Genomic DNA, 15073 nt, shown 5'->3' with positions numbered 1-15073 from the left:
GTTTGCCTCTCTAAGCATTGTAAGAACAAGCAGAAAATGGAAACATATGGCTAGCACTAGATAAGTTGGCTCTTATTAAAAAACTTTTATTAGAGAATTTATTAACATTGATTTTTACATCGTATTTCAAATGACATGATTAACAAACAAGTGTTCAAAAGGAATCTCTATATACAATCAATGGCACTTAGTTTTTAGAACATAATCAAAATTAGGCTAAGGGCTTCCCACATTCCTTACATTCAAAGGGTTTTTCTCCTGTGTGTTCTCTGATGTGAAGTGAGGTATGGTTTCTCTCTGAAACACTTCCCACATTCCTTACATTCAAAGGGTTTCACTCCTGTGTGTATACGGGAGTGTCTTTGTAAATTTCTCTTGCTTGCAAAGAATTTGTCACATTCCTTACACTCAAAGGGTTTCTCTCCTGTGTGTATACGGGAGTGTCTTTGTAAATCTCTCTTGCATCCAAAGAATTTGTTACATTCCTTACATTCAAACGGTTTCTCTCCTGAGTGTGTTCTCTGATGTAAAGTGAGGTATGGTTTCTCTCTGAAAGACTTCCCACATTCCTTACATTCAAAGGGTTTCACTCCTGTGTGTATACGGGAGTGTCTTTGTAAATTTCTCTTGCATGCAAAGAATTTGTCACATTCCTTACACTCAAAGGGTTTCTCTCCTGTGTGTATACGGGAGTGTCTTTGTAAATATGTCTTGCATCCAAAGGATTTGTCACATTTCTTACATTCAAAGGGTTTCTCTCCTCTGTGTGTTTGCTGATGGGAAGAGAGGTTTGACTTTTGTCTGAAAGACTTTTCACATGTGTTACACTTATAAGGTTTCTCACCTGTGTGAATTCTCTGATGCAAAGAGAGGTTTGACTTTGTTCTGAAAGACTTTTCACATGTGTTACACTTATAAGGTTTCTCACCTGTGGGAATTCTCTGATGCAAATTGTGGTATGACTTCAGTCTGAAAGACTTTCCACATATGTTGCATTCATAAGGTTTCTCACCTGTGTGAATTCTATTATGCATGTCAAGCTGTGACTTCTTCATGAAAGTCTTTCTACATTTGTCACATTCATAAGGTTTCTTTTCTGTGTGATTTCTTGTATGTACATTGAGATCTGATTTCAGGGTGAAGTATTTGTCACTTTCCGTACATTCAAAGGGTTTCTCTCCTGTGTGTGTTTGCTCATGTAAAGTAAGGTATGGTTTACGTTTTGAATTCAACTTAAAAGTTCGTAGTGATCTCATTCTTTCCACGACTGTGTTACTATTCATGCTTTCTACTTCACACACACATTCATCTGGATTTTCCTCACACGTTTGAGTCATTGCCTCCATCTTTTGGATACCTAGAATGAGTCATACAAAAAAAATACAAATGAGAACCAACGATTCTGTAATGTAAAGGTAAAGACAATTTCTCCCATCCTAACTGTTAAGAGATTTTAAAATGTCAAAGTAGGAATTGATTTATGAGAAATATATGCTTTTCTTTTGCCGGGAGTTTGGCCTAGTGGTAGAGTGCTTGCCTAGCATGCACAAAGACCGGGGATCGATTCCTCAGTACCACATATAAAGAAAAGTCAGAACTACTGCTGTGGCTCAAGTGGTAGAGCACTAAACTTGAGGAAAGTCCAAGGATAGGCTCAGGCTCCTGAGTTCAGTCCTCAGTACTGGCAAAAAAATAAGAAACAACAACAGAGAAATATATGCTTTTCTCTCTAGTGTATTAATTAAGCAAGTAATCCAGATAGTTTACAGAGAAAAATGTTCTTCTATGTGTCCTTTTTCCTTTGTTTTATAACAGAGAAAAATTTACTCAAATTGCTCAATTTTGTACTGATAAAATTGAGCTCAGTACTTACCTTTGGCCTTTACCATTTTTTTCAAATATTATTTGCTTGATCATGGGAGAAAAGCTGCTTTGTTTACATTTACTTTTTTGAAATAACTAATACTGCTGTGTTTCTCAATAATTAGGTGACTCTTTGCCTTTCAATAATTGTTTATACATTCAGTTCTAACTTCTCATTAAGAATTATTTTAGGTATCTATGGGAATTATAAAATTTGTGTTTCTCTATCTTAGACAATGTCTCATCAAATTCCTTTCCTAACACTCCTGTTCCTCAGAACCTTGGAAAAACAAAGATACTCCAGCTCACCACCTACTTAATCATCCTCACTAGACTAAAAGCTCTGCTTCTGGATCTCAGTCTCTGCCACCACTGATACACTATTTTGGTTTTCAGAGTAAAACAGCCCTGATGTATTCCTTATTTCCTCACACTGGCATACTTTTACTTCCAGGAAAATTAAAACTCTTTTCTCTCTTCCTTCCTTTCTTTCTTTCTTTCTTTATTTATCAGTTCTGGGATTTGAACTCAGGGCCTGAACACTGTCCCTGAGCTCTTCAGCCAACACTAGTGTGCTACCACTTTGCCCCACAGGATCACTTTCAGCTTTCTGGGAGTTATTTAGAGAGAAGCGTCTAAAAGACTTTCATGCCTGGGCTGGCTTTGAACTGAGATCCTCAGATCTCAGCCTCCTCATTAGCTAGGATTACAGGTGTGAGCCTCCAGCACCAGGCAGAAAATGAAATCTCATTTTCTACATTATTCACTTTATTCTTTTTGTTCCATAGTGACTTCCACATAAAGAAAGAAATTGCTAACTTTACCGCCACAGAGAACATAGTAGATCTCCATATCAACTCTTGTTTCACAGTCTTTTGACACAAGGATCACCTAGCTTTCCATCACACACAGGAAAGGGGAAACCTGCAATATTATAGCTCCATACAGCACTGAGTTCAGGCCTCAGCATCACTACATATGATGATGTCACTCACCTGTGAAGTTCTGGTCAGAGGCTCCCCATGGTTCTGTACCTTGCTCCAGCTTGGCAATCAATTCAGGTTTAGGAAAGCAGTGCCCTGCTAATAAGAAGTAGTGGAGAACTATGGCTCATGCTGGGTCATCACTGCTCTAGGATGTCACACATATTGTTCACAAGGCTGATCCTAAATCTTGCTTCCTTTTTTTTTAGTCTATAATGAATAAATTTATTGTCTTACAAAAATCATTGTCTAGAAATATGGGAATACAAGAAAAGATATCTGCAGTCAGGAGTCTGGTGGTCAACAGCCAGTACAATTCATCCAGGGGAGATTCAAGATTCCAAACCTGCATGACAATTCTTCCTAACAGATGATAAAGCTTTTAACCCCCAAAGGTTTTGTGTTTTGAAGTACAATGCAGAGGATTGAGGATTTTTCATTAACACTGATTCATTGTTGCTGAATGTTTATAATACTACTTTGACTAGAGAGGTACATGTTATGAAGCACAGTCAAAATAATACAATAAATTGTCCTAGAGGCAAATAATATATTTAACATTGTCTTAGTACTGTAGTGTCTAAGGCACTTTCTGTAATGTCAGTTTGCTCAACTATCAACTGAAAAAAAAACCCAAAACAAAACACCAGAATGCTAAGTGTGCACTGGAATACTGTGCAAAGGAAAACGAAGGATTCACACCCCCTGGCATGTCAGCGTTCAGGCAGGTGGCATCTGTTCTTCGGGAGGACGTTAGCACGGACTTGGAGAAAGCCAAGTCCAAAAAGCATTTCCAGTCTTGAGTAGTTAATTGGAGATAAGAGCCTCATGGGGATTTTTCTGCCATTGATGGCTTCAACCCCAAAATCTCAGATTTCAGCCCCTAAGGAGCCAGGATTACAGGAGTGAAGCACTGCAACCAGTGCCAGATTTAGAGTATAAATCCTGCGGCCTGAAATCTTACACTCCAATAACACAAATATTCATAAATCCACTACAAAATATGACGATGACCTTGTAGGTTATTATGATTTTTGCTCACCCAAGGACACAAAGTTGCTGTAGGTATCTAGCATGACATCCCTGTACATGGTTCTCTGGGCATTGTTCAGGATCTGCCACTCCTGCCAGCTGAAGTCCACAGCCACATCATCAAATGACACCAGCTTCTGTAACAGCACATTTCCATCAAGTCATTAACTGTGAGGCATTAGAATACCAACTCTGGAAATTCACTCTTGTACATATATGTTTCATCTTACATCAAATGTTTGGAGCTTGCTCTGTTATGTTACAGTAAGAGAAAGAAAAATTAAAAGAAATATATGTCTCTATATTAACTTAGTAATTAGTAATACAAAGTTTCTGCTGCTAGCATTAGAGACAAAGTAACTTCTAAGGAGCTAATAACCTGGAATAATAAAATTAATTATACATAGGTTTCTGAAAGAGTGTCCTTAGCTTATAATATGATAAAATTTACTACTTCTCAGGGTAACCATGAAGTAAACAAATTATTTTTCCATATTTTCATATTCTTCCTCACTGAATATGCTAATTTGATCTTTTATAAAGAGCTCTCATAAGCAATCAGAACAGATTCAGGACATCACATGGAATACATATGCCATTAAGACATCTGTGACAAGTAGAGTGTCCAGGGGAATGTTTAAGTGAGTGACAATACTCAAGTATGTACCTAATGGAAATTTTACAGCTCAAGTGTTAGAGCTCCAGCCTTGAGAAATCCAAGGATAGTGCTCAGATCCTGAGCTCAAGCTCAGGACAGGAAAAACAATAAATAAATAAATAAATAAATAAATAAACTTACCAGTTAATTTTCTATGAAAGAACAGTCAACCTATCAGACTAGATTATAGCTATTACATAATAAATAGCTTTTCAAAGGAATATACTAGGCCCTGCATATTTGTGAACTGCACAGATGCACAGAGCAATCGAACCAAAATATTTGAAAAAGTTTGGCATCTTTACTAAACAGGCAGTCTTTGAACTATTGTTATCTTAATAATCAGTCAAAAGAGATCTATACTAAATATAGAAAAAACAAATAAAAAGCTAACCTAAGCAAAAGACAATAATGAAAAATACAAATGGTGGGAACATGAAAGGAAATAAACATCAGTACAAATTGTATGACCATAGCTACAGACCATTTATAATAACGAATACATCAAACATCTGCATAATAAAAGATGCATGGTAAAAAGGAAAGTCTCGAAAGACATGCTTAAAAGGAACTCTGGGGCCCTGACTTTGGCCTGATGGTAGAGTGCTTGCCTAGCATGCACAAAGACATGGGTTCAATTCCTCAGTACCACATATGTAGAAAAAAGGCAAAAGTGATGCTCATGCTCAAGTGGTAGAGCTCTAGCCTTGAGAATGTCCAAGGAGGGTGCTCAGGCCAAGGACAGTGCTCAGACCCTGAGGCAAACCAAGAAATGGCAAAAAAAAAAAAAAAAAAAAGAATAAAAGGAACCCTAAAGCTGAGGGTTTAAAGTTCCACCTTGCCAGAATGCAAAATACTGAGAGCTGGCCATGAAGGGTTTAAACAGCAACTCTGGAGAGTGTTCAGAGACTCAGATCACACCTCTTCCTTAGTGCTGGGAAGGCTGGGAACTGAACCTTAGAATGTTGTTGACCTTGAAAAATAATTAAGGAGGATTTCATGGCTGGAATTTGTCTGGGCTATAGTCTCCTGTCTTAAAAGCCTCTTACAAACTCTGTTTTGGCTCTGCTTGTAATATTAATATAGGTGCTTTATTTTTTTTCATGTATCCCTTGTAACCTTCCCTTTGTGAATTAAATATGCTTGTTTGCTGGGACTCTAGGCCCAAATGCTAGTCAAACTTGGAAAGCCTAGTTTCTCTTTTACTTCTCGATTTTTTTATGTCTTCTTGTTGTTTTTTGTTTTTTTTATTTGTTTCCTTTGGATCTGGAATCCTGTAGAAGTGTCTCAGTTTATAATTTGCAACAATTTTCCTATATATTGGGTAAGAAAAATGTCAATTCTGACCAGGTGCTGTGGCTCCAGCCTGTAAACCTAGCTCCTCAGGAGGCTGAGATCTGAGATCAAGGTCCAGAGCCAGCCCTGCATAAAAGGACCAGAGTGTCTCATCTCCAATTAACCTCAAGAAAACAGTCTCCAGGATAGGGCAGTGGCCTCTAGCTGAAGAGCTTCAGGACAATGCCCAAGCCCAGGGGCAGGATGGTAAGGCTTGAGCTGATAAGTTCAGGGAGAGTACTGAAGTTAGGGCCGGTAGTTTGATCTAGTGGTAAAGTCCTTCCCTCATATGCACAAAGGCCCAGGTTTGATACCTTGGTACCATATACATAGAAAAAAAAAAGCTGGAAGTGATGCTGAGGCTCAAGTAGTAGAGTTCTAGCTTTGAGAAACTGCAAGTATAGTGCTCAGGCCCTGATCTCAGGCCTAGGACTCCAAACTAACGAACTAAATAAATAAATAAATCAATGATTGAAGGAAGGAAAGAAGGAAGGAAGGAAGGAAGGAAGGAAAGAAGGAAGGAAGGACGGAAGGAAGGAAGAAAGGAAGAAAGAAAGAAAAAAAGAAAAAAGAAAGAAAGAAAGGTATGTAAAAAAAATGTCAATTCTGGCTGGTGTTTGGCCTAGTGGTAAGAGTGTCTGACTAGCATACACAAAAACCCAGGTTCGATTCACCAGTACCACATCCTCAGGAATGGCAAAAAAAAAAAAAAAAAAAAAAAAAAAAAGCAAGAAAGATAGAAAAGAAAATGTCAATTCTATGAACCAAAGGAAAATGGATCAATAAGGAAAACTAGTTCCTGGCAGGGAGTTTGGACTACTGGTAGAGTGCTTGCCTACCTAGCATGCACGAAGAACTGAGTTCAATTCCTCAATATCACATACACAGAAAAAGCTGCCAAAATGAAGCCAAAAGAAGATCATTGGAAGAAAAGAAAAAGGTGAGACTTATGACAGACAGGGGGGACCAGGAGCATAGCAGGAAGACCCAGATTAGATATCTCAGACAGTATGCCATACAAAAAAAGACAGAAGTGCTGCTGTGGCTCTAGTGGTGGAGTGCTAGCCTTGAGGAAAGTCCAAGGACAGAGCTGAGGACCTGAGTCCAAGCCTCAGGACTGGCCAAAAAAACAAGGAAAAAACGTAAAGAAGGAAGGAAGAGGGATTGAGAATAAGAAAAATAAAAAGGGACACATGTAGCCTAATTTTCCAGTAAGACATAAACAACAAAACTGTCCAAGAAGCATGTATGGAGAGGAATTTGTACACATGAACCTTGTTCTCTTCTCTAGCACACTAGAAGTTGTGTGTGGACACACTATTTCAGCTGCTCCACAGTATTTCATTAACTACACTTATTTATGTTACTCATGGGAATGTGATGTCTCACACTCTGCGTATAAACCTTCCATGAGGGCCATGAGTTTGGCCTAGTGGTTAAAGTGCTTGCCTAGCATGCACGAAGACCCGGGTTCGATTCCTCGATACCACATACATAGTAAAAAGCCAGAAGTGGTGTTGAGGCTCAAGTGGTAGAGCTCTAACCTTGAGAAAGCCCAAGGACAGTGCTCAGGGCGTAAGCTCAAGCCCAGGACTGGCAAAAAAATAAAAAAATAAAATAAATAAAATAAACCTTCCATGAGAAGTCACTTCCCCATTGTCACTGAATCACAGAAAAATTAAAAACTACCAGAAGCAAATTAGCACTCAATATTGACAGAATGTAAGGTTTTTATAATCTGTTTGATCTAATTCCATCTTTATCTCCTTATATTTTTAAATCTTCAACACACATAGGTAGGTAAAACACTGAGAAATAAAAAGCAACTCACCACAGATCTTCTCATGTTTGACAATGAACAGAAGATTCTGGACGAATAGCTGGGAGAATAGCTGGGAGAAAAAGCAAATGAGGTGGTTACGAAAGAGTCTGTATGGTTTTGCTCCATTTTTTTCCTGCAAAACATAGACTATTTAGGCTGGAGAAGCATAAAGCCTTCTATAGATTCTTTTGGATCACAAGTATAGCAATAAACTCTCTGCTAAAGAAGAATCCAGTCCATTAGATGTTAGGTAGATAGTATACAAGCAATTCATTTCTAGAATAATAGATATACAGAATTCATAAAAGCTAATGTTTGCCTGGGTAGGGAGTGTGCCCTCCCGGTAGATTGCTCGCCTATCATGCATGAAGCCCCTTATTTGATTCCTTTGTACCACATCTACAGAAAAAAGCCAGAAGTTGTGCTGCGGCTCATGTGGTAGACCTGTAGCCTTGAAAAAGCTCAAGGACAGTGTCCATGCCCTGACTTCAAGTCTAGAACTGGCAAAAAGCAAACCAAAACAAATGTTCCCACCAAAAAGAATTAACTAATTGAAACAAATAGAAAATGAAACCCTCATTAAAACTAGTTTTTACTGAAATACACTGAGGCATGTATGAATGATTATTTTATTTATTCAAAGGTATCCAAGGACTGCACTGACCATTTGTGTACTGCCTCATTCATTTACATACTAAATACAACAAAAACATGTATGTCTAACTCAGTATTTATCACCCAAATTTATACAGGAGAAGTGTATATGATATGTAAGTCTTGTTTATAATGTTTCAGTAATGGCTAACAAATGGCACATTTCCCTATATTCAAACACTCAGAGTACCCTTGTGCAATGATTTGCAAGTTGTCATTTAATCTGCTTTTGTCAAAAGGCCATCAGTAAAGATGATGCAAGTCCTTAATGCTGACTTTCCTAAACAGTAAAATTAAGAACCTTGCTAGCCTGGTGGAGACACAGGGCCTAACAAAGATGCAACATAAAATACCGGTCAAAGGCGTGTCTCAATCCAACTCACACATCCTGAGCTAAAGAACCAGAAGATTATAGTCTTTTCTCAGGTCCATTTCTGCCCGGGCTGGCTTTGAACCTTGATCCTGAGATCTTAGCCTCCTGAGTAGCTAGGATTACAAGCCTGAGCCATCTCACTCAGCTTACATTCTAACATTACTTAAAAAATACTTATGTAAAATTACTAGCTGAGAACTCTCCAAAAGGCAGATCCATTATATTTTTAAAACATTAAATAGATGTGTTTCTACATGTACTTAGTAGTTGGTTTGTTACACATGAAATACATTATCTACAGTTCTGTTTGTTTGTTTTTTTACACAGTCATATAGAATGGAAATTCTTTTTTTGTGGTGTTCATTGCACTTCTGCTTTAGGGCCTGGTTGTTGTCCCTGAGCTCCTCAGCTCCAGGCTACCACCCTACCCCTGGAAGCAAACAGTGCCACTTCCAGGTTTTTGCTGCTTAACTGCAGGTAAGATTCTCAAAGACTTTAGTGCCTGAGCTGGCTTTGAACCACAATTCTCAGATCTCAGCCTCCAGAGAATGTAGGATTATAGGTGTGGGCCACCACACCCAGCTTGGACATTTTTTGATGTAAAATAACATGAATCTTACAAAGACGTACAAAAAATGAAAATGTACTCTTTAGACTTTAAGTGAGGCTGTTCTTGCTAGGAAAGACAATGTGAATTGTTTAAAAGCAATGTTTGCAGATCAGTATTTTGTTTTTCTGCATCAGAACAGTGTTTCCTTACATTAAAAACCATTTTTGAAAGCCGGTGCAGGTGGCTCACATCCATAATGCTACCTTCTCAGGAGGCTGAGATCAGAGGATCAAGGTTCAATGCCAGCCTCGGCAGAAAAGGAACTGAAACTCTTATCTCCAGTTAACCTCTAGAAATTGGAAATGGGCCTTGACTCTCTGGCAGGGTGGTAGCCTTTTAGTGGAATACCTCTGGGACAGAGCCCAGGCCTAAGAAAAACAATAAGCTTAAAAAAGGTTTTACAATAGCCCATTGCCTATATTCACAACGCTTGAGATCAAGAGTGTTATAGATTTCAGGGTAGGGTATTTTCTTTTTGTTTTGGGATTGGGACTACCCTTATACATATTAGTGACTGGACATCCCTTATTAATTTAAAGTTTTCTATTTCATATGAGTTTATTAGAAATATAATATGCATTTTATAAGAGAGTATTGTAACTAGGCCCTGGTGGCTATAATCCTAGCTACTCTGGAGGCTGAGATCTGAGAACTGTGGTTCAAGCCAGCCCAGGCATGGAAAGTCTATGAGATGCTTACTTGCTATTGAAAGCCAGAAACCCGGAAGTAGCACAGATTAAAGCCAGCAGGGACAGGTCTGGAAAAATCCAATATCCAAGAAAATACCAAGAATAACTGGAATTTAAGAGGTGCTTTAAGTGTTTCTGAACACTACTCTTGAGCAAACAAGCTCATGGTTAGTGCCAGGCTGTGAGCTCAAAGGGCAAAATTAGAGAACCCCAAACAGAGAACACTAGCTAAAACTGCAGGGTATGTAACATATACAAATTGTAAAATCTGCAGCAAGATACCTTACCTGTATGTTTCTTCTGTAATTTTCCTAAAAAGGACAAAGATATGGACTTACACTTCCTGAAATGCCAGCAAGAGCCAATATAGGATCACCAGATCCATAGATGGGATATTTGGGATTCAATTTGAGAGATCATGTACTAGAAATGACTGTGGGAGTAGTCTGAATAAATTAGTGAGAATGGGATTGGGGAGTAGTGCCTAGACAGATCCTTTCATTTGTCTCCTGTTCCCCTCTAATAACTAGGTTCCAGCTTATTCCTCAGCCCAGCTCCTCTCCCCGCCTGAAAGTTGGTCTAAACCTTCCCAAATCACCAAGTGACTGAATGTTGGAAGAAAGACTACGACGTCCATTTTGTGCTCTGCAGAAGTAGAACCAATGATTCCTTAAGGGAAGAAGGCTAAAACCGGCTTCCTCTTCCTGTGCTTTTCTCCTCTGCTCTGTACGGCTTGTCAGAGTGGGTGAAGTCTGTCCTTTAGGAGGAGACTCCTGGTCACTGGGTGTCTTTCAAACATCGCTAGGCTCCATTCCTAAAACCACAGCACCAGCACACACTACTCCAATATCCCATGAACAATGACTCCAGACACAATGACGTGTGCACACCTGCGTGAACTCAAGCCAGGCCAGCTAAGAAGGCCAACAAAGCAGGAGCAGAGCAAACATGTCTTGAGAAACAACACAGAACCCCAATCCCAGCTCACTGTCCTAAGACCTTCCACAATTCCACCACAGTCATGCCCTGGCTCGTCCTCCAGCTGGGCACAGTGATAACATCCATGGCTGACACAGCACTCTCTCTCAGTCATGGAGGGAAATGCACAGCTCCTGCTTCTCCTGCTCTGCAGGGCCCAGCTTGCTCTCCCGGCGTCCAGAGCCAGTTTCTGGCACCTGGAGGAGACCCGAGAGCTGATGGCAGCGACACTCATGAACCCCGAGTGGAGGAACACGTGGAGGTCGACTCTGCTCCCGTGCCCCAGCCCGGGCTCCCCACCTGACATGGGCTCCACACCTGACATGGGCTCCACACCTGAGATGCCTTCAAGTACAGCTGGGCGCCTGTCTCAGGGGACTCCGACCTACAGAACGCCAAGTTAGTCTTCCGCGGACTTCCAGCAGCCAGGGGAAGAGGCAGAGCGGGGATTTTCAAAAGCTAAGCTGTGGCTGGGAACGCGCAAGCGCAAAAAGGATCTTCCGCTTCCCCACCCCGCCTCAAAACAGAAAACCTCCACTACCAAGGGCTCTGCTCTGCCCGAACACTACAACTCCCACAATGCACGGCGGCACCCTGGAGGAAGTGGGCTCCTTTCAGAGGTTGCACCATTGTCAGATCCTAGATCACAGGTGTGGCTTGATAGTTTGGAAAGTTTCTCACCCGGTGGGGGAGCCAAGGTGAGTTTCTTCTTCCAATTACTGTTTGCCTCTCAAAGCATTGTAAGAACAAGCAGAAAATGGAAACATATGGCTAGCACTAGATAAGTTGGCTCTTATTAAAAAACTTTTATTAGAGAATTTATTAACATTGATTTTTACATCGTATTTCAAATGACATGATTAACAAACAAGTGTTCAAAAGGAATCTCTATATACAATCAATGGCACTTAATTTTTAGAACATAATCAACATTAGGCTAAGGGTTTGTATATCATAGGTACATATGAATCTATGTAATAAAACATTATGTCTATAGAGTCATAGGTTTTGTTTTGTTTTTTTTTTTGCCAGTCCTGGGCTTGAGCTCAGGCACTGAGCACTGTCCCTGGAATTTCTAAAGGCTAGAGCTCTACCACTTGATCCTCAGCCCCACTTCCGGCTTTTTTGTACGTATGTGGTACCAAGGAATCAAACCCGGGGCTTCATGCATGCTAGGCAAGCACTTTAACCACTAGGCCAAACTCCCGGCCCTATAGAGTCATAGGTTTTTATGTCTATGTAGTTGTGTTTATATTTCCAACACCATATCCATAGCATTTGGTGTGCAAATATTGAGTACTCACTCTTGTATTGTTTGGATCTAATAGCCACATATTAAGGATACCATGTGCCTTTTGTTCCTTTGGTCTTGACTTGTCTCAATCAACATGATTCGCTCTAGATTCATCCACTTCCCTGGGCAACCACATGCAAAAAACGAAAAATTGACTCTAGCCTTTCGTCATGCACAAGCATTAACTCAAAGTGAATCAAAGACCTCAATGTCAGAGCAGAAACTGTGAAACTGCTACAGGATAGAATAGGAGAGACACTGGAACTCATAAGCACAGGGAAAAGATTCCTGAACAGAATCCCAGGGTCACAACAGATTGGAGAGAGACTCCAAGGATAGTGCTCAGACCGAGAGCTCAAGCTCAGGACAGGAAAAACAATAAATAAATAAATAAATAAATAAATAAACTTGCTAGTTAATTTTCTATGAAAAGAACAGTCAAACTATCAGACTAGATTAAAGCTATTACATAATAAATAACTTTTCAAAGGAATATACTAGGCCCTGCATATTTGTGAACTGCACAGATGCACAGAGCAATCGAACCAAAATATTTGAAGAAGTTTGGCATCTGTACTAAACAGGCAGTCTTTGAACTGTTATTATCTTAATAATCAGTCAAAAAGATCTATACTAAATATAGAAAAAACACATAAAAAGCTAACCTAAGCAAAAGACAATAATGAAAAATACAAATGGTGGGAATATGAAAGGAAATAAACATCAGTACAGATTGTATGACCATAGCTACAGACCATTTATAATAACGAATACATCAAACATCTGCATAATAAAAGATGCATGGTAAAAAGGAAAGTCTCGAAAGACATGCTTAAAAGGAACTCTGGGGGCCTGACTTTGGCCTAACGGTAGAGTGCTTGCCTAGCATGCACAAAGACATGGGTTCAATTCCTTAGTACCACATATGTAGAGAAAAGTCAAAAGTGATGCTCATGCTCAAGTGGTAGAGCTCTAGCCTTGAGAATGTCCAAGGAGGGTGCTCAGGCCAAGGACAGTGCTCAGACCCTGAGCCAAACCCAGAAATGGCAAAAAAAAGAAAAAGAATAAAAGGAACCCTAAAGCTGAGGGTTTAAAGTTCCACCTTGCCAGAATGCAAAATACTGAGAGCTGGCCATGAAGGGTTTAAACAGCAACTCTGGAGAGTGTTCAGAGTCTCAGATCACACCTCTTCCTTAGTGCTGGAAAGGCTGGGAACTGAACCTTAGAATGTTGTTGACCTTGAAAAATAATTAAGGAGGATTTCATGGCTGGAATTTGTCTGGGCTATAGTCTCCTGTCTTAAAAGCCTCTTACAAACTCTGTTTTGGCTCTGCTTGTAATATTAATATAGGTGCTTTATTTTTTTTCATGTATCCCTTGTAACCTTCCCTTTGTGAATTAAATATGCTTGTTTGCTGGGACTCTAGGCCCAAATGCTAGTCAAACTTGGAAAGCCTAGTTTCTCTTTTACTTCTCGATTTTTTTATGTCTTCTTGTTGTTTTTTTGTTTTTTTTTTATTTGTTTCCTTTGGATCTGGAATCCTGTAGAAGTGTCTCAGTTTATAATTTGCAACAATTTTCCTATATATTGGGTAAGAAAAATGTCAATTCTGGCAGGTGCAGTGGCTCCAGCCTGTAAACCTAGCTCCTCAGGAGGCTGAGATCTGAGATCAAGGTCCAGAGCCAGCCCTGCACAAAAGGACCAGAGTCTCTCATCTCCAGTTAACCTCAAGAAAACAGTCTCCAGGAGAGGGCAGTGGCCTCTAGCTGAAGAGCTTCAGGACAATGCTCAAGCCCAGGGGCAGGATGGTAAGGCTTGAGCTGATAAGTTCAGGGAGAGTACTGAGGTTAAGTTCAAAGCCCATGACCCACAAAAAATAAAAAACAGGGCCGGTAGTTTGATCTAGTGGTAAAGTCCTTCCCTCATATGCACAAAGGCCCAGGTTTGATACCTTGGTACCATATACATAGAAAAAAAAGCTGGAAGTGATGCTGAGGCTCAAGTAGTAGAGTTCTAGCTTTGAGAAAGTGCAAGTATAGTGCTCAGGCCCTGATCTCTGGCCTAGGACTGGCAAACTAACTAACTAAATAAATAAATAAATAAATGATTGAAGGAAGGAAAGAAGAAAGAAAGAAAGAAAGAAAGAAAGAAAGAAAGAAAGAAAGAAAGAAAGGAATAAAGAAATGTATGTAAAAGAAATGTCAATTCTGGCCCGGGTTTGGCCTAGTGGTAAGAGTGTCTGACTAGCATACACAAAAACCCAGGTTCGATTCACCAGTATTCACCAGTACCACATCCTCAGGAATGGCAAAAAAAAAAAAAAAAAGCAAGAAAGATAGAAAAGAAAATGTCAATTCTATGAACCAAAGGAAAATGGATCAATAAGGAAAACTAGTTCCTGGCAGGGAGTTTGGCCTACTGGTAGAGTGCTTGCCTACGTAGCATGCACGAAGAACTGAGTTCAATTCCTCAATATCACATACACAGAAAAAGCTGCCAAAATGAAGCCAAAAGAAGATCATTGGAAGAAAAGAAAAAGGTGAGACTTATGACAGACAGGGGGGACCAGGAGCATAGCCTAGTGGTAGAGTGTTTCCCTAGCATGCAGGAAGACCCAGATTAGATATCTCAGACAGTATGCCATACAAAAAAAGCCAGAAGTGCTGCTGTGGCTCTAGTGGTGGAGTGCTAGCCTGGAGGAAAATCCAAGGACAGAGCTGAGGCCCTGAGTCCAAGCCTCAGGACTGGCCAAAAAAACAAGGAAAAAACGTAAAGAAGGAA

General features: G+C 39.9%; 1 protein-coding gene across 1 annotated transcript; it reads right to left on the bottom strand.

Moving 5' to 3' along the window:
- Positions 1–242: 242 nt before the first annotated feature.
- LOC150044765 (uncharacterized) lies at positions 243–11084 on the bottom strand. Its single transcript, XM_090321162.1, has 4 exons — positions 11019–11084; positions 3889–4015; positions 2859–2942; positions 243–1357 (listed from the first exon to the last, which is right to left on the bottom strand). Exons 1-4 carry the CDS (start codon positions 11082–11084, stop codon positions 243–245), a joined length of 1392 nt encoding a protein of 463 aa, XP_090177288.1.
- Between the last annotated feature and the right edge of the window lie 3989 nt (positions 11085–15073).

Source organism: Megascapheus bottae, chromosome 29 (genome assembly GCF_031878675.1).
Source record: "Megascapheus bottae isolate mThoBot1 chromosome 29, mThoBot2.hap1, whole genome shotgun sequence".
NCBI lineage: Eukaryota > Metazoa > Chordata > Mammalia > Rodentia > Geomyidae > Megascapheus > Megascapheus bottae.
Note: the sequence above shows the minus strand (reverse complement) of the source record. Positions and strands in the feature narration are given on the sequence as shown.